General features: G+C 53.7%; 1 protein-coding gene across 1 annotated transcript in view; it reads left to right on the top strand.

Annotated features, from left to right (window-relative positions):
• The window catches only part of ZFYVE28 (zinc finger FYVE-type containing 28), a 102,558-nt gene that overhangs the window by 63,343 nt on the left and 19,470 nt on the right, over nucleotides 1-19,745 (top strand). The window contains exon 8 of the mRNA XM_070372833.1: nucleotides 9,070-10,212. Within this exon, the coding sequence (XP_070228934.1) occupies nucleotides 9,070-10,212 (1,143 nt within the window). The remainder of the gene's footprint in view (nucleotides 1-9,069; nucleotides 10,213-19,745) is intronic.

Here is a 19,745-nt window from a genome sequence, read left to right on the forward strand (position 1 = left end):
ACGGGCGACACACTCGGCAGTCTAACAATTGGGATCGGGAGGAGGGACAGACATCGGGCAGTTTGCTGAGGCTGTATTCAGAGAAATCATGGCCAAGAGTTTTTCAAAACTGAAGAGAAATCTCTGCGCACAAATTCAGGAGACTCAGGAAAACTACACGCAAGGTGAACAGAACACACACCTGGGTGTGTCACAGCAACATGGCTGAAAGCGGAGAAAACCCTTAGACACAGCCAGAGGAAAGGACATATTGCTATGAAACGAATATGAATTGACAGCTGTCTTCTCAAAAACAATGAAGGCAGGCAATGAAATGACGTATGGTTAAAGTGCTGAGAGGAAAAAGCTGCCAATCAGAATTTTATAACCAGGAGAAATATTCTGCAAAAATTAAGATGAAATAGTGGGCTATTCAGAAATACAAAACTAAAGAAAGTTGTTATCACCAGACTGTGCATAAAGAAAAACTAATTGCAATTCTTTCGACAAAGGAAAAAAATCCCAGATGGAAATATGGATGCAGAGGAGAGACTTAAGACCTTGATGTGGAGGAAGGCGCCAAGATGGCGGAGGAGTAGGACGGGGAAAACACTTTCTCCCCCACAAATTCATCAAAAGAGCATTTAAACGTCGAGTAAATTCCACAAAACAACTTCTGAATGCCGGCAGAGGACATCAGGCACCCAGAAAAGCAACCCAACTCCTCGAAAGGAGGTAGGAAAAAATATTAAAGACAATAAAAGAGACAAAAGAGGAGGGACGGAGTTCCGTCCCGGAAGGGAGTCTTAAAAGAGAGAAGTTTCCAAACACCAGAAACCTTCTCACTGCGAATCCGTGCCGAGCTTTGGAAGCACAGAGGACAACATAACAGGGAGAAAAAAATAAATAAACAATTAAAACTCGCAGATTGCAGCCCTACGGTAACTCCTCCAGCGGAGAAGCAGCGCAGACGCCTGCATCCGCCATTAGCAAGCGGGGCTGGGCAGGGGCGCGGCACACGGGCTGCATCGCTAGAGTAAGAATCTGGCCCGAATACCTGAGCGCTATCTGAGCGAAATAATTTGGGCTAGCAAACCAGACTGTGGGATATCTACCATGCGAAAAGCCAGCCCTAACCTAAGACACCGCCAGCCAGCGTGCGGAACAAAGGACTAAACAGAGGTAGCGGCTGCAAACCTTCCCCTCCGCTGACAGGCAGCCAGAGCCGGAAGGGGGCAATCGCAGCCCCAGAGGGACATTATCTATAAAACTGGCTTTTGCTAACTAAAACTTATTGGGGTCTGGGCGGTCAACATCTGCCTGAGAAGGTGCGCGGTTTTACACCCAGATAACCAAGTGGCGGGAGGCGATAAGTCGCAGCATTGGCGCTGCGCCAAACACCTCATCACCTGAGCTGCACAGACCTGGGAAGAGCACAAAACGCAGCCCCAGCTGAGTCTGCGCCTCTGAGGACTACCTGAGTGCCTGAACCTGAGCGGCTTGGACCTGGGAGGTGCATGCAACCCAGGGCCAGCCTCGGATTGTTCCCGGCGGAACAACCTAGAGCCTGAGCAGTGTGGGCAGGGAGGCTACACGCGCCGTGGAGCGGGCAGACCCAGTGTGGCTGAGGCACTGCGGCGCGCACGCCAGTGTCATTTGTTAGCAGCATCCCTCCCTCCCTCCCCATAGCGCGACTGAACAAAGAGAAGAAATACAGCTCCACCCACCAGAACACCGACACAAGCTTCCCTAACCAGGAAACCTTGACAAGCCACCTCTACATACCCACACACAGCGAGGAAACGCCACAGTAAAGAGAACTCCACAAACTGCCAGAATACAGAAAGGACTCCCAAACTCAGCAATTTAAACAAGATGAAGAGACAGAGGAATACCCAGCAGATAAAGGAACAGGATAAATGCCCACCAAACCAAACAAAAGAGGAAGAGATAGGGAATCTACCTGATAAAGAATTCCAAATAATGATAGTGAAATTGATCCAAAATCTTGAAATTAAAATGGAATCACAGATAAATAGCCTGGAGACAAGGATTGAGAAGATGCAAGAAAGGTTTAACAAGGACCTAGAAGAAATAAAAAGAGTCAATATATAATGAATAATGCAATAAATGAAATTAAAAACACTCTGGAGCCAACAAATAGTAGAATAACAGAGGCAGAAGATAGGATTAGTGAATTAGAAGATAGAATGGTAGAAATAAATGAATCAGAGAGGATAAAAGAAAAACGAATTAAAAGAAATGAGGACAATCTCAGAGACCTCCAGGACAATATTAAACGCTACAACATTCGAATCATAGGGGTTCCAGAAGAAGAAGACAAAAAGAAAGACCATGAGAAAATACTTGAGGAGATAATAGTTGAAAACTTCCTAAAATGGGGAAGGAAATAATCACCCAAGTCCAAGAAACCCAGAGAGTCCCAAACAGGATAAAACCCAAGGAGAAACACCCCAAGACACATATTAATCAAATTAACAAAGATCAAACACAAAGAACAAATATTAAAAGCAGCAAGGGAAAACAACAAATAACACACAAGGGAATTCCCATAAGGATAACAGCTGATCTTTCAATAGAAACTCTTCAAGCCAGGAGGGAATGGCAAGACATACTTAAAATGATGAAAGAAAATAACCTACAGCCCAGATTATTGTACCCAGCAAGGATCTCATTCAAGTATGAAGGAGAAATCAAAAGCTTTTCAGACAAGCAAAAGCTGAGAGAATTCTGCACCACCAAACCAGCTCTCCAACAAATACTAAAGGATATTCTCTAGACAGGAAACACAAAAATGGTGTATAAACTCAACCTAAAACAATAAAGTAAATGGCAACGGGATCATACTTATTAGTAATTACCTTAAACGTAAATGGGTTGAATGCCCCAACCAAAAGACAAAGACTGGCTGAATGGATACAAAAACAAGACCCCTACATATGTTGTCTACAAGAGACCCACCTCAAAACAGGGGACACATACAGACTGAAAGTGAAGGGCTGGAAAAAGATTTTCCATGCAAATTGGGACCAAAAGAAAGCAGGAGTCACAATACTCGTTATCAGATAAATTAGACTTTAAAACAAAGGCTGTGAAAAGAGACAAAGAAGGTCACTACATAATGATCAAAGGATCAATCCAAGAAGAAGATATAATAATTATAAATATATATCCACCCAACATGGGAGCACCGCAGTATGTAAGACAAATCCTAACAAGTATGAAAGGAGAAATTAACAATAACACAATAATAGTGGGAGACTTTAATACCCCACTCACACTTATGGATAGATCAACTAAACAGAAAATTAACAAGGAAAAAAAAAAAAAAAACATGTATCTATAAAGCTCACTAAAGCAAAGCACAGTAAAATGAGGTATGGCAATAAAAGGCATTAAATTTATCAAATAAAAAAATAAATAAATAAAGTGCTGAAAAATTAAAAAAATAAATAAATAAAATGATAGTTGTAAAAAAAAAAAAAAAAAAAAAGACCTTGATGTGAATTAATATAAATGAATAAAGGCTGTACAAAACAACAATTATAATGTCTTAGAAACTTTAACTTACGTGATAGCATAGTTTAACATTTGAAAATAAAGTCAATATTTTTCTATATTAATTTTTAAATAAGAAGAAAAACCAAATCATTTTGAAAGTTACAGAAAAAGAATTTGAAAAACTTAACACCTATTTTAATCAAAACATCTCTTAGCAAATTAGGAATAGAGAGAAATTTTCTTTATCTAATGAAAGATACACACACATATGCACACACTTATGAAACTGGACGCTTACCTAACACCTTATATAAAAATTAACTCAAAATGGGTCAAAGATCAAAATGTAAGTGCTAAAACTACAAGATTATTATGAGAAAACACAGGCCATAAGCCCATGACATCACACTCGGCAGTGGTTTCTCGGATGTGACGCCAAAGGCACAGGTAAGAAGGAAAAATAGACATACTGGACTCTGTGGAAATTTCAAAATTCTGTGCCTCAAAAGACAATACAATAGAGTAAAAAGGCAACCCACGGAATGGGAGAAAGTATTTGCATATCATATATCTGATAAGGGACTAATGCCTAGAATATGTAGAAAACTCCTAAAACTCGCCACCAAGAACAGCAACAAATAAACAACCCAATTGAAAATGGGCAAAGGACGTGAACAGACATCTCTCCAGAGAGGATGACCAATAAGCATATGAACAGACGCTCAACATGACGATTGTTAGCAAGACGCAAATCCAAACCTCACACCCGTGAGGAAGGCCACTATCAAGACAAAACAAAACCTAGAAAGCAGCAAGTGCTGGTGAGGACGTGGAGAAATCGGAGCTCTTGCGAGCCGTTGGTGGGAATGCAAAATGGTGCCGCTGCCGTGGAGGTTCCTCAGAATATTAAGAGAGAACTCCCATGAGATCTGGCAGTTCCTCTTCTGGCTTTTTACCCAAGAGAATTGAAAGTAGCATCTTGAAGAGATATCTGTACACTTGTGTTCACCGCAGCATCATTCACAGCAGCTAAGACCTGGAGGCAACTGTTGACAGATGAGTGCACAGGCACAGCGTGCTCCAGCCTTACACCAGGATGTGATTTAGCCTCGAAAAGGAAGGGGACTACAACACAGGCTACAGCATGGATGAACTGTGTGGCCATGCTCAGTGACCTAAGCCAGTCCTAGAGATAGTGTATGATCCCAATGACGTAAGTTCCCCAGAGTCCTCCAGATACAGAGACAGAAAGCATAAATGGTGGTTGTCTGGGGCTGGAGGGAGTGGATAACGTTTCACGTGGACAGAGTTTTAGTTTTACAAGATGAAGCACTAGGGGATGGATGCGCAGCAATATGAATATATTTAATACTGCTGAAAATGAAAGTCGCTCAGTCCTGTCCAATTTTGTGACCCCATGGACCATACAGTCCATGGAATTCTCCAGGCCAGAATACTGGAGTGGGTAGCCTTTCCCTTCTCCAAGGGGGTCTTCCCAACCCAGGGATTGAACCGAGGTCTCCCTCAATGCAGGTGGATTCTTTACCAGCCGAGCCACCAGGGCAGCCCTGGTGAATACCACTGAACTGTCCCTTAAAACGGTTCAGGTTCTGAGTTTTATGTTACATGTATTTTATCACAATAAAAAAATTTAAGTATTATTTACAATAGTGTCAATAAATATTAATCACTTAAGCATAAATCTGAGATGTCTGAGACCTCTACTGAAAGTTACAAAATGCTTTTGACCCCAAATTTTAAAGACCTAAGTAAATAGCTGTTCCATCTTCAGTGAGTGGAAAACTCAATACCAAGAGGATATCAGTGATTCTCAAATTAATCTCTGAATTCAATGCAACTTCAAACAAAATCCCAGGAGGCTTTTTCTTTTGTGGAACTCGACAAACTAATTCTAAAATTCACATAGAAAGGCACAGGGCCTGGAATAGCCAAGAAAAAAACAATTGCTGGAGAAAAAGGCCAAAGAAGAATATCATCGCTCTGTTCCGCTCTGAGTTTCGTTTGGGTAGTTTTCACAGACAGAGAAAGTGATGGCACCCACTCCAGTGCTCTCACCTGGAGATCCCAGGGACGGCAGAGCCTGGTGGGCTGCAGTCCATGGGGCCGCGAAGAGTCGGACACGACTGAGCCACTTCACTTTCACTTTTCACTTTTCACTTTCATGCATTCTTGCCTGGAGAATCCCAGGGATGGGGGAGCCTGGTGGGCTGCCGTCTATGGGGTCACACAGAATTGGACACGACTGAAGCAACTCAGCAGCAGCCGCAGTTTCCACAGACGGTGCTGATGTGACCAAGCTTGTGAACACGTGTGCATTTCTGCTGAGCATCCTTCATAAAAAAAGGGCACAGTTGGAGGTAGTTCCTGTCATAAATTGTAGTCTTGCTGGCAGAGGTGTAGTGCACAGGGCCTTTGACAGAACAGAGGGTCTAGAGCGACCAACACATCATTCACGACAAGGATGGTGCCAGAACAGTGGAGAATGGCTGGCTTTTTCAATGCACAGCTGAACCAGTAAATATCCACACGAGGAAAAAGATCCTTAATACACTCAAACGTGCTCACTTGCTCAGTCGTGTCCGACTCCTTGTGACCCCATGAACTGTAGCCCATCAGGCTCCTCTGTCCATGGAATTTTCCAGGCAAGAATACTGGAGAGAATTGCCATTTACTTCTCCAGGGGATCTTCCCAACCCAGGGATTAAAGCCGCATCTCTTGCGTCTCCTGAATGGGCAGGCGGATTCCTTACTGCTTGCACCATCTGGGAAGTTACTACACTGGGGAGCATGTCGATTCTAGGTTGATTACAAGCACAAGGGTGAAGAGTAAAACAACCCTTTCAGAGGGAGAAACTGGGTACATCTCTGTGTTCTTCGAGTAGGCGGAGAGTCCTCCAACGAGGCACAGGAACACCGACCACGGAGAGAAACACGACATCTCTGTGTTCTTCGAGTAGGCGGAGAGTCCTCCAACGAGGCAGAGGAACACCGACCACGGAGAGAAACATGACATCTCTGTGTTCTTCGAGTAGGCGGAGAGTCCTCCAACGAGGCACCGAAACACCGACCACGGAGAGAAACACGACATCTCTGTGTTCTTCAAGTAGGCGGAGAGTCCTCCAACGAGGCACAGGAACACCGACCACGGAGAGAAACACGACATCTCTGTGTTCTTCGAGTAGGCGGAGAGTCCTCCAACGAGGCACAGGAACACCGACCACGGAGAGAAACATGACATCTATGTGTTCTTCAAGTAGGCAGAGTCCTTCAACGAGGCACCGAAACACCGACCACGGAGAGAAACATGACATCTATGTGTTCTTCAAGTAGGCAGAGTCCTTCAACGAGGCACCGAAACACCGACCACGGAGAGAAACATGACATCTCTGTGTTCTTCGAGTAGGCAGAGTCCTCCAACGAGGCACAGGAACACCGACCACGGAGAGAAACATGACATCTATGTGTTCTTCAAGTAGGCAGAGTCCTTCAACGAGGCACGAAAAACACCGACCACGGAGAGAAACATGACATCTATGTGTTCTTCAAGTAGGCAGAGTCCTTCAACGAGGCACCGAAACACCGACCACGGAGAGAAACATGACATCTCTGTGTTCTTCGAGTAGGCAGAGTCCTCCAACAAGGCACAGGAACACCGACCACGGAGAGAAACATGACATACTCAGCTTGACGAAAATTAGAAACTTGAGTTTGTTCAAAGACACCATTAAGAGTGAGAAGGCTGCAGAGCTGGAGATGACACCCAGTGAAGAACTTGGATCCAAAATTACATAAAGAGCTCCTGTCAATCGGCAAGAAGAGTTAGCCCAACAAAAATGGGCGAAAGTCCTGACAGGCGCTTGAGAGAGGCCTCCGGGGTCGGTCGGGGTGTGAACGGGGGCACGACCTCCCGAGTGAGCAGGCCAAAGTGACTTGAAACCACAGTGAGGGTGCACTGCACACTCAGCAGAGAGGAGGAAGTGGAGAAGACTGAGTGCCCTTGGGCTCTGGGCGGGGACTTGCTCCTCACCAGCCCTTGGCACCCTGGCCTGCAGAAACGCTCCCCCACGGCCCCCAGGGTAGGGGCTCAATCATGTGGGTCTGGCAGCCAGGACCCTTCGGGTGTAGAACAGCTTCAGAGGTGACCTGCGGGGCGTTTCCACTGGGAGAGACGGAAGGATTTACAACAACTACACGTCTCACCAGAGAGGGTTGCCAGGGCTGGCACGGTGAAACGGCAGCAAGTCCGATTAAATTTGAATTTCAGATACACGGTAATACTTTGTTAGAGTAAATATGTCCCCAGTGGGGGCCATTTGGGACACACTTACTCTAAAAAACATCCATGCACTTTTTAAGTGTTTGTTCGGACTTCCCTGGCGGTCCCGTGACTTAGGACTCTGGGCTTCCAACGCAGGGGGCCTGGGTTTGCTCCCTGGTCAGGGAACTAGATCCCACAGGTCTCAACTAAAGATCCCACATGCTGCACCTAAGATCAAAGTTAGCCACAACTGAGACCCAGCATAGCCAAATAAATAAATACAAATAAAGCTTTTTCCAAAAAAGCCACTTCTTCTTTTAAAAAAAAGTAAGTGTTGCTTACCTGAAGTTCCAACTTAACTGGGTGTCCAGTGTCTCTTCTGGCGCCTCCTCACACATCCAGCACCGGCTGACAGCCTGCCGCAGAGCAGTGCAGACCGAGGAGTAGTCCAGAATGTAGAGGTGGCGGGCCTGGGAGCAGGGTGGGCCACGGAGTCCATCTACCTGCAGAAGAACAGGTGTGATCACTGCAGGGACTGTGGGGTGGTCACGTCAGGGAGTGACGGCGCGTGGGGGCTCCTGGGAGCATGGTGAGTGCTGTATTTCTTGATCTGAATGCTGCTTGCAGAGTGTGTTCAGCTTATGGAAACCCGCAGCTGAGCGGTTCTGAGACATGGGACCTGTAGGACGCACGCTGGGCTCATCCCAGTCGGTCTCATTAAATCTGCTCCACCTCGAGTTCAGCTCCACTTCCTCCAGGGAGTCTCCAGGTTGTCCGGTGCCTCCTTCTGGCGGGCATGTTCCTTTGCTGCCGCCACCGTGATTGTATTTCCATTTTCACTCCTAAGTGTGTGTTTGTTATCTGCGTCTTTCTTCCAGAACTCATACGGGCAGAGACCATGCCAGTCTTCCTGTGTGTCACCCTGGGCCTGGCACAGAGACAGTGCTCAGTAGTATTTGTTGAACCAAAGGATGAAAACCTATATGTTAAACCAACGTGTACCTTTTCACTAGCAGGTTTTACTAATGCAGTTATCACTGAGAATCAGGGCTTTCTTGTTTTTCAGCAAGAAGCTTCAGAATCTCATTTTAAAGGAAGAGCGTGTTCTAGAATCAGCCCGCCACCCCAAAGGACTGTTGTCCCGACCCAAGGCCCTTGGGGCCCTGGAGGCATCGACACCTTGCGGGGATCACTGCAGGCACCACTGGTGCCCAGGCCCCTCGGCCTGGGGGCTGGCGGGGGGTTGCCTCGGGGACCCTCACTCTTCCTTTGTGCCTTGGCCCTTGTAGGGATTTGCTGCAGACCCTGACGGAGGAGGAGCTGCACACGCTGGAGCGGAACCTCTGCATTTCCCAGGACGTGGAGTTGCCCGTCCGGGCCGACGCCCCGGCGCCCCCGGCCCTGGCTCCGGCCGAGCCCAGGCGCGCGGACGCGGAGCTGGCCTGCTCGGTGCAGAACGACGACCAGGAGCTGGAACAGCTCAGCCGCCTGGTGCACAGCGCAGGGGACGCCATGGCCTCCCTGCTGTCCCCGCCCAGCGCCGGCCCGTCCCCCGCGCACAGGCCGGGCGCCGCGGCCAGCCCCCGCGGGCGGGCGTCCCCGGGCCGCGCGCAGCTACCCGCCGCCGGCGACGAGGAGGAGGGGCGGGTGTTCTTCATGGAGGACGTGGACGGGGCGGCCGAGGCCCCGGGCGGAGGCGTCGACCCCCAGGAGACGGGGCAGGGCCGAGAGGCGGGGGTCGGCTCGCCGGCTTCGGCCAAGCGGGAGGACTCGAGCAACAACAACAGCGTCGAGGGCGCCGCGCTGAGGGCGGAGGCCCCCACCTCCTGCAGCTGCCTGGACTCGCGGCCGCACCTGGACGGCTGGGAGGCGGGCGCGGAGCACGCCGAGACGGCCGAGCTGATCGCCCACCGGACCGGGGGCATGAAGCTGTCGGCCACGGTCATCTTCAACCCCAAGTCGCCCGCCTCCCTGGACTCCGCCCTCACCCACCCGGGAGTCCCGGGAAACGGCGTCCCCGCGGCGGCCGAGGGCACGGCAGGCGGCCCCCACAGACTCAGCGCCACGGCCACCAACTGCCTCCTGAACTCCTGCGTCTGCTGCGCGGGCTGCGCGGGCACCGGGGAGGACGCGGCCGCCCAGAGTCTGCGGGGCAAGTGCAGCTCGGGCGGCGTCATCCGCTCCGCCAAGGTGGGCGCCAAGGGCTCCGCCGCGGGGCCTCTGGAGGCCCTGCCCGCGGGCGGCCCGGACCCCGCGCCCTCCGAAGACGCCCCCGGCAGGCCGGAGCCTGAAGACCCTGCTTCCGACAAGTGCCTGGCACACAGCTCAGGACCCCCGGGGGACGCGGCAGACAGGCTGTGCGGAGGGGTTGACGGCTCCCGCCAGCAGGAGGAGGCCCCGCAGGAGCAGCCCCCGCCCCCGGCGGGCCCCAGGTAAGGGTCCCCGGACTCATCCTCTGTTCAGTTTAGCGGCGTCAGGCCCTCCTGCGCGAACGTGCCCACTGAGTCCTACGGAGAAGTGTCCCCAGGGGCCTAGACCGCCTTGTTTCTGGCCTTACGGGCGCCTCCTGGCAAGCAGGCGCAGCCCCGGGCCCTGGTCAGCCCTCGGCACTGCTGTGCCCGGCGTGGGCCCACTGCCCGCCCCGCCAGGCCCCCGACTGACGCGGCTGCTCCCCTGGCCTCAGTCAGCTGCACAAATTCACAGCCTGTGCGTGTGGCCCCGGGGGCCACGGTGGGATTCGGAGACCCGCCCCTGCCCTTGGCGGGGTTCCCAGGGGTCCCCTTGTCTCCCCCTGCAGCTACCGAGCAGGCGAGGCGGGCAGGCCGGGCAGGAGGGGCCCTGGCACCCACACGCCTACGTCCCCACACGACAGCCTGGGCTTCGACTGAGTGGAGTAGATCCAGCCATCACAGCCCATGCCCACTGCACGCCCCCCATCCTGGGCCTCAAGGAAGGAGGTGCCGGGGCCCCATATGTGGCCATCCCTCTGTCCTCTCGCAGGAACCTGGCCCCAGGGCTCCCATCCTGGCTGCACTGTGTCTGACGGGAGTTGGGAGGTGGAGAGGCCCCCACCAGTGGCCGTGGGAGCCGTGCAGGGAAGGAAGCTGGACACCAGGGGAGGAGTCTCTGGGCGCAGGGGCAGACGCCCTGTAGGTGCCCCTCCCTAGAGCTGCAGGTCCTCCCGGCAGCGGGCAGAGGGCTGGCAGGACCCCTGGGGGTCAGGGCCGCTCTCCTCTCTTCTGTGTGGAGCTCTGCTGCTCCGTGCCAGCCTTTCCTGTGTGGGCATCACACCCTAGCCCCTGGCAACCAGGAGTCTACTCTCTGGCCCCGTGAATTCGCCTGTTCTGGACGCTCCGCAGGGGCCAAGTCACTCATCGTGTGAGCTTTTGTGCCCAGCTTCCTTTGCTGAGCATCGTGTCGTCAAGGTGCACCCTGTGAAGGGCTGTCACGGGTGTCAGGACTTGCTTCCCGTGGCCGCCTCGTCCTCCGGGGGGACCGCGCTGGGCTCGTGTGTCCAGGGCGTGTGCTGTGGTCACTGTCTGGGTGTTGGGGGTGCTGTTGCTGTGACCACGTTTGCGTGCGGTCGTGCGAGTCGGTTCTCTGGGTGTTCTCCAGGAGCAGAGCTAGCGCCCCACATGGGCCCTCTGCCGGGTGCTGTTCCCAGCATCTTTCATCGCCTGGTCGTGTGCGAGGCTCCTGTTTCTCTACACCCTCACCGACACGTGTTGTCTAAGATGTTTTTACCAGTTCTTTCGACCTTCGGGCACATCCCTCTAGAACATAGAGCCAAGTGACTGCTTTCAAGTCACTTGACATCATTCTATCTGTAAAGTCATGCCCCAAATCTTACCCACAATAGGTTAATTTGTTCCATTTGGCATGAGACGTAGAGATAGTCCCATTTGCATTTAACTTTATAATTACGTGAAATGTTTGCATGGCTCCCAGACAAATTTATAAAATAAGTTATATCCAGAGAAATCTGTTCCTCCTTATTCTCCCCCTGCTCTAAAGTTACGGTTTTCAAATTTTTTACAGCTTATAAAAAACAGAAGCAAAGATGTATACACAGAGAGAGACACAGACACACAGAGACATAGACACACACACACACACACAGATTAGACACACACACACACCTACACAGACACACAGAGACAGAGACACACACACACACACACAGATTAGACACACACACACACCTATACAGACACACAGACACAGAGACACACACACACACACAGATTAGACACACACACACACCTACACAGACACACAGACACAGAGACGCACACAGAGACTTAGATACACACACACAGACACAGAGACACACACACACACAGACGTAGACACGCACATGCACAGACAGTGTTTTCCCCTCCTGTTGTTTGGCAGAAGGCCTCGTCCTTCCCACTGTGCTTTCCTGACCCTCTAGTCTGCAGGCCCATCCGCGGCAGTTTCTAGAGATGGCCCCGTGGTCAGTTTTGTCCACGTGGGACCTCGCTGTGTGGCTGGATCACCGTGCAGTCAGGCCTTGCAGTTTCTAGTCTTGCTTCTACAGACGGCGCTGCAATGAACAGCTGTTTCTGATGAGGCCCTTATTTAGGGCCAAGCCCAGCCTCATCTCGTCCAGTGGAACAAATGATTGTCCACGACCCAGGGACAGTGTCCTCCCTTGGGGCCTCCGACTCAGTGGCCCAGAGCTGATCGGTGAGTGAATCGTTTTTTGCAAGGGTGACATGAAACCATCACAGATTCTTTGACAAAACACACGGACCTTTCAGTTGCTGATTCCCCCTTTTCCTGCTCTGTGTCCAGCTCTGGAATCCCCTCCTGTTTTCCTGACGTGTCCCATCCCGGGCACTGCTCATTCACGCCTCCCAGCAGCTCCCAGGCCTCCCCTGGCTTGGCGCAAACGCGGAATTCCGCTGAGCTGAGAAGAGGAAGCCTCCTCCAGGGAGCCCTTGAGAGGCACTGCCGTCTCCCAGGAAAGCGTTTCCTGCAGACGCTGGAGCCTGCGGGCCGCGGAGATCAGGGCCGGTGGGCAGGACCGTGGACAGCGGCGCCCAGGGCCCTGCGCTGCGCCGGGAGTCGGGTCAGCAGGTGGCGCCCGTCCCCACCTCAGGCAGCGCCGACCTCGGGCGCGTCATTCATTCATGTCACAGGCGGGCGGCTGGATGACTGAGCCAGGTGCGGGAGAGGTGGTCTGACCTCGCGGAGCATGATCTGACTCAAGTGGAGGGACAGAGCAGCGTGGTTGGGACGGACGGACAGACAGACAGACACAAGCGATCACCCTCAGCAGGATCACTGCACGTCAGATGCCGAGGTCGCTGGCGCCGCTCGGTGGTGTCCGTGCTGTCTGTGTGCAGCTCCTTGTGGACGGGCTCGCGTCTGGGCTCGCGTCTGCCACCGGTGACCCCTCCCCCCGGCAGAGGGAGAGACGGAGCCGCGAGGTGCTGGCACCCCGCTTGCCCCAGGGCGCCCACCGGGGTCCCCTTGACCTGCCTGAGCGAGAGCCTGTCGGCCTAGCGGTGTCCTCCCTGGTCGTCCCTCAGCCGTGACGAGCCGTCATCGCAGGTTGACCGTGAGGCCGGCCGGTCCACCAGGTGCCCCTGTGGCCCTGCCACACGCGGCAGGACAAGTGACCACGGGCGCAGCCCCGTGTGCGAGTGAGACGGGTGCAGCCTCAGGCCGCTGTGCCACCTTCAAGCAGGGTGCCCTGAGCCATGGCCGCCACTCTGCTTTCAGGGCCAAGCGCCCAGGGGCCGCCCGGAGCGTTGTCTGCCTCTCGAGCAGCCCCCGGCCTCTGGCTGGAAGGGCAGGGCTGCTGGGGAGCAGACACAGGCCCGCAGGTGGGTCCTGGAGCAAGGCCCAGGCTGGGAGGACCCCACACACGTCCCCCCGCCCACTGCGCACAGGCCAGTTCCCCTGCTGCCCAGGGCAGGGGACGCTGCCCCTGGCACAGTCCTGGGCAGAATGTTCCAGAGCCAAGTGTCCTTCAGCTCTTCTCTTTCTACGCCCTTTTCTTACCCTTTCACTGCTCAAAGATAGCCTTTAAACTCAGTACATTTAAAAGCTTGCTGTTCTCCATCTAGACGCACCTCCTCATCCGGAACCTTCCACGTCCTCGAGCCAGCAGGAGAGCTCATTGTCTAGAAGATGAAAACTCGCCCTGACTCAGGTCTGCTCCGTCTTTTCTGTGGACACTTTACTAAAGCGTGCTTACAGCTTTCCGCCCCCTTGAAGGGGCTTCCAAGTGGCTAAGGGGGCCAAGGATCTGCCTGCAATGCAGGAGGCACAGGAAACTCGGACTGGATCCCTGAGAGGGCAGGATCCCCTGGAGGAGGGCGTGGCGGCTCACTGCAGTATTCTTGCCTGGAGAACCTCGCGGACAGAAGAACCTGGTGGGCCGCAGGCCATGGAGTGGCAGAGAGTCGGACACGACTGAAGTGACTGAGCACACACGCCTTCTTCAAAGAACAACACTGACTTTCTTGTTTCTGATTATAATTGTGGCCCATTGGGGTTCATTGTAGAAGCTTATGGAAACATAAAAAAGAGCAAAAGAAGGAAATAAAAACCGTTCCAAATAGGATGATGAGCAGTTTTTTTTTTTCACTGAATATTATGATCATTTATCTGAAAAATTCATTAAAACACAATATTCATAGAATCGTACTCTGTTGTAAGGACATGTTAATTGTTTCCGTGTTTTATCCATGTGCAGTTAGCCTGTGGCCCCTCTCCCTAAGATCCTGCCTCTGCCTCTTGGAACCGGCCATTAGGAGGAGAGTCCCCCCGGCAAAGGCAAGGCTGCACCTCCCTCGGCAGTGGCCGCGCTCCGCGGTGCAGCCGGAACCCCCAGGCTGCCTGGCTCTCTTGGGAGGCAGAGTGGAGCTGGACGCTCTGGTCTCCTTCTCTCTGGTGGTCATGTCCCTGCCTGCCTCCTCCTGTCTCTTCTGCAGAGTGACTTCCCGCCTTTTACCCGTTTGGAGGTTGGGCTTCCTTCTGGCTGGGGTCTTTGCTGCAGCTAGCTTTCCCCAGTTTGTTACTTGCCCTTTGGCCTTATTTGTTGATGTCATTTTAAAAAATTAATTTTATTTATATATTATTTATTCTGGCTGTGCTGTTTGTTGCTGCGTGGGCTTTTCTCTAGTTGCGGAGAGTGGGGACTACTCTCCAGCTGTGGTGTGCGAGCTTCTCATGGCAGTGGCTCCTCCTGTGCTGAGCACAGGCTCTAGGTCTCCCGGGCTCCAGAGCACAGGCTCAGCAGCTGTGGCTCCCGGGCTCCAGAGCACAGGCTCAGCAGCTGTGGCTCCTGGCTTAGGCCAGAAGAAGATCCCACGTGGGATCTTCCCAGACCAGGGTTCCAACCCGTGTTTCCTGCATTGGCAGGTGGATTCTTTACCACTGAGACATCAGGGTAGCCCTGTTAATGTCTTTTGATTTCTAGATCCTTTAGTTTTATTTTGTGGAATTAAATTTATGAGCACTCTAGAGCTTCATGTTCTCCACCTCTCTCGTTCCTCTCCACCCCAAGGCTGGGAGACATTCCGCTCACGCCTCCCGGGTCTCTGGGGTTGCCTCTGCTTTCCCCTGGCGCGGTGAGAGGCCCAGGCTGGTGTGTCTTCTGGGGCCGTCTGCACCCCCTGGAGAGGGTGGGGCAGTCGGGGCCGCTGCCGTCGTGACGCACGGGCAGGCTCGCCTGGGTGCAGGCTGAGAGCCTTGGCGCCCCCAGAAGGCCAGGTCTGTCCTGCCTCGCTCAGATCCGTGGCTGGTGGTGCCCCTGCCCCCGGCTTGGGGGCTCCCGGCGGTCCTTTGGGGTGGACGACGGGACTCCAGCAGGCAGGCCTCTGGCCACATGCTCCTCCCTGGCTGTGCACGGGCGGTCGAGGGTGGACCCTGGGGTCATCTCCCCCGGGGGCCTGTCGGCCCTCGGTGCTTCCCTGCAGACGGTGGTCCAGGGAGGGAGGCGCCTGTGGGCCGCTGGTCACCCGCCTCCCTGAGCCTCAGTTTCGCCATCTGCAAACTGGGCCCACAGCGGTCCGCCCTGCGCCCGGCGCCGTGAGCAGGTGCCGTAAGTGACCCATCCCTCGTCCTCCCATCTCAGCGGCCTGCGTGCGTGTCTGCGTCGCTCTCTGCCGTCCTGCGTCCTCCCCGCCCCCCGGGCTCCGCGGGCCGGGTCCCTGGCTGCCAGCCGCCCTGACCGCCCTCCCCGCGCCCGCCCGGCCTCACTGCTCCCTGGCCTCGCCTCCGCTTCCTCTTGCCCCCCGGGCGCAGTGACAGCGGGACAGGGTGACCGACATGTCGCCCCAGCGTTTCTCCCGTGCAGACGGCTCTGCGCCTCCCCCAGCGGGCGCCCGGTCTTCCTCTTTCCTGCGGCCCTAGGTCCGGGTGGGGACTGCAGGGGCCTGGGGGTGCCCGGGGTCCACCCCTGAGCAGTGGTGACTGCAGAGAGGCAGCCGCATGCTGTGTACCCTGGAGCCACTGGCCGCTTCCCCACACAGAGGGGACTGCCGGCGGTCCCCCCAGGGGAGTGCTGTGTGCCCTCCCCTGGGGGGACCCTCCCTGAGGGGAGGTCCCGGGAAGCCCTCCCCGAGGCCCAGGGCTGCCCTTCTGACCTGCTGAGTCCACACAATGCTTAAGCCCCTTTGGCCCCCGCGGCCTGGAAGGATGCGCTTCCTTCTCCAGCTTCCGGTGCTGGCCGTCGGGGCTGTGGAGGGCACGTCCTGCACCCAGGGTACCGGGCAGGTAGCCCAGGCTTGGCACGGTGGCCTGACTGCTCTGTGAGCCAGGGCTTGGGGGCACGGCCTGGCCCTGCCCACCCCTTTGTGGAGGGTGCTGGGGGCCCCGAGGAGACCACCTCTGGGGTGTGGTGACCGGGCAGGCCCGGGTCTAACTCCAGCCAGTCCTGGAGGCTGTGTGACTCGAGGTCCCCCCTGCCCACCCACTGCCCGGTTCCCTCCCTCCCGGGCCTGCACATCACTGCCGCCCGGGTCACAGAGCCCCTCTGGGGCTGGGTGGCGGGCACGAGACTGAAACCCATGGCAGCTGTCCCCGCCGCCACACGGAGCCCCAGAGTCCCCCACCCACGTCCTGCCTCTGGAAGCAGAAACAAGAACGATTGAGCAGTTTAAAAATAGAGGAGAACCTGGAATTAATTAGCCTCTTGAAAACCAGATTAGGCCTCATGACGGTCATCAAATCAACTGTTCACAAATGCAGGGACCCCGAGGAGGGGGGACGGGGGAAGTTGGGAGACTGGGGCTCGCGTACACACGCCTGATGCTGTGTATCAGGTGGGTAACCAGTGATAGCTAACGTACCGTGGTGACCCTTCCTGAGCGGGAAGAAGGCCCGAGAGGGACACGTGTGCACGTGGCTGATTCCCTTAGCTGTGCGGTGGAAACCCACATGAGACCGTGACGCAGCTATGCTGCAACAAGAAACGTTTAAAGATCACTGGTTCCTAAGTGACAGGGCCGTGCCGGCCCACCTTGGGGGAGCGCGCGAAGCCAGGCTGAGTGGGTGGGGGGCCCGAGGGGCGGGGCTGGCTGCGGGGTGTCCCCGGGAGGGGTCTGCCCTTCTAGACGGGGCCTCCCCAGTGTCTGGCTTTCTAACTAACTTGCAGCCAATGGTGAGCGGCTGTGCTCTGGGCCTGGGGGCAGACCTGGCCGGGGTTGCGGCCACCGTGGGGGGCCAGGACTGAACTGCCAGGAGCCGCCAAGACGGCTCCTGCCAGCGCTGGCCTGGGAGACCCCTGGGTCCACACAAGGCTTCTCCCGTCAGCTGGCCACCTCCTGGCGCCCCAGACCCTGATGGAGGGGCCCCAGGCAGAGCAGAGAGGGTGGAGGAGGGCAGGGGGGAGGGCGGGGGTGGGGGCCTCCAGGGGCTCTGTAGGGTAGGTCAGGGGACAGGTCTTTTCCCAGAGGAAGACTCAGCGTCAGAGGCACGACCACGGAAGCACGGTGGGAACACGACCTGGTGCTTGACATGGTTTCCAACAGCTTTACTGAAGTGTAACCGTAATTCGATAAACTGCGGCACGCGAGCGCCAGCAGCTCAGCGTGGCCGGGCCCGTTGCCCTGCGCTGCCCCGGGCTGGGGGTGCCGTCTCGTGCCACGTGTCTTTTCATGAGATCATCAGCCCCCGGGCCGCGCTCTTCTGTGCTCTACGGTGAACATCAATGTATGTTATTTTGCTGTTCCTCTCAGTTTGTTGTGTCCTTACTGAGTTTTGAGAGTTCTTTCTGTTCAGTTCAGTTCAGTTGCTCAGTCGTGTCCGACTCTTTGTGACCCCACGGACTGCAGCACGCCAGGCCTCCCTGTCCATCACCAGCTCCCGGAGTTCACTCAGACTTGTGTCCTTTGAGTCAGTGATGCCATCCCACAATCTCATCCTCTGTCGTCCCCTTTTCCTCCCGCCTTCAATCTTTCTCAGCATTGGGGACTTTTCCAATGAGTCAGCTCATCTGGTGGCCAAAGTATTGGAGCTTCAGCTTCAGCATCAGTCCTTCCAATGAATATTCAGGACTGATCTCCTTTAGGATGGACTGGCTGGATCTCCTTGCAGTCCAGGGGACTCTCAAGAGTCTTCTCCAACACCACAGTTCAAAAGCATCAATTCTTCGACACTCAGCTTTCTTTATAATCTAACTCTCACATGCATACATGACTATTGGAAAAACCATAGCCTTGACTAGATGGACCTTTGTTGACAAAGTAATGTCTCTGCTTTTTAATATGCTGTCTAGGTTGGTCATAACTTTCCTTCCAAGGAGTAAGTGTGTTTTAATTTCACCATCTGCAGTGATTTTGGAGCCCCCAAAAATAAAGTCTGACACTGTTTCCACTGTTTCCCCATCTATTTGCCATGAAGTGATGGGACCAGATGCCATGATCTTTGTTTTCTGAATGTTGAGCTTTAAGCCGACTTTTTCACTGTCCTCTTTCACTTAGGCAACTTGCCAAATTCAATTCGTTAGACACAATCGTTTTTATGAAGATTTCTTCAGATTTTCTACACAGATGATGTCATCTGTGAATAAAGCCAGTTTTCTGTCTCCTTTCTAATCAGATGTCTTTTACCTGTTTGCATTTCTGCGCTGGGGAGGACCTCCAGTACAATGTTGAATTGAAAAGTTGCCAGAGGGTGTTTTTGCCTTGTTCAGGTCTCAGAGGGAAACCATTGATAAAAGTATTTACCTTTAAGTGTGATGTTGGGTTTTCAGGTTCCTAGATGCCCTTTCCCCGGGTTCAGGAAGTTCCCTTTTATTCCTAGTTCGCTGGACCTTTCTCAGATACTTTTCCTGCATCTTTTGGGAGGGTCGTATAGTTTCCATTTTTTAGTCTGTTAATGTGATAAACTACATTGATTGATATTCACACGTTAAGCCCACCTTGCCTTCTTGGGGCGAACCTTACTTGGTCACTCGCTATTATCCTTTGTTTGTATTCAGTTCAGTTCAGTCACTCAGTCGTGTCCGACTCTTTGCGACCCCATGAATCGCAGCACGCCAGGTCTCCCTGTCCATCACCAACTCCAGGAGTTCACCCAAACTCATGTGCATCAAGTCGGTGATGCCATCCAGCCATCTCATCCTCTGTTGTCCCCTTCTTCCTGCCCCCAATCCCTCCCAGCATCAGGGTCTTTTCCAATGAGTCAACTCTTCGCATGAGGTGGCCAAAGTATTGGAATTTCAGCTTCAGCATCATTCCTTCCAAAGAACACCCAGGGCTGATCTCCTTCAGAATGGACTGGCTGGATCTCCTTGCAGTCCAAGGGACTCTCAATAGTCTTCTCCAACACCACAGTTCAAAAGCATCAATTCTTTGGCGCTCAGCTTTCTTCACAGTCCAACTCTCACATCCATACATGACCACTGGAAAAACCATAGCCTTGACTAGACGAACCTTCGTTGGCAAAGTAATATCTCTGCTTTTTAATATGCTGTCTAGGTTGG

This window comes from Bos mutus, chromosome 6 (assembly GCF_027580195.1).
Source record: "Bos mutus isolate GX-2022 chromosome 6, NWIPB_WYAK_1.1, whole genome shotgun sequence".
Taxonomy (NCBI): Eukaryota; Metazoa; Chordata; class Mammalia; order Artiodactyla; family Bovidae; genus Bos; species Bos mutus.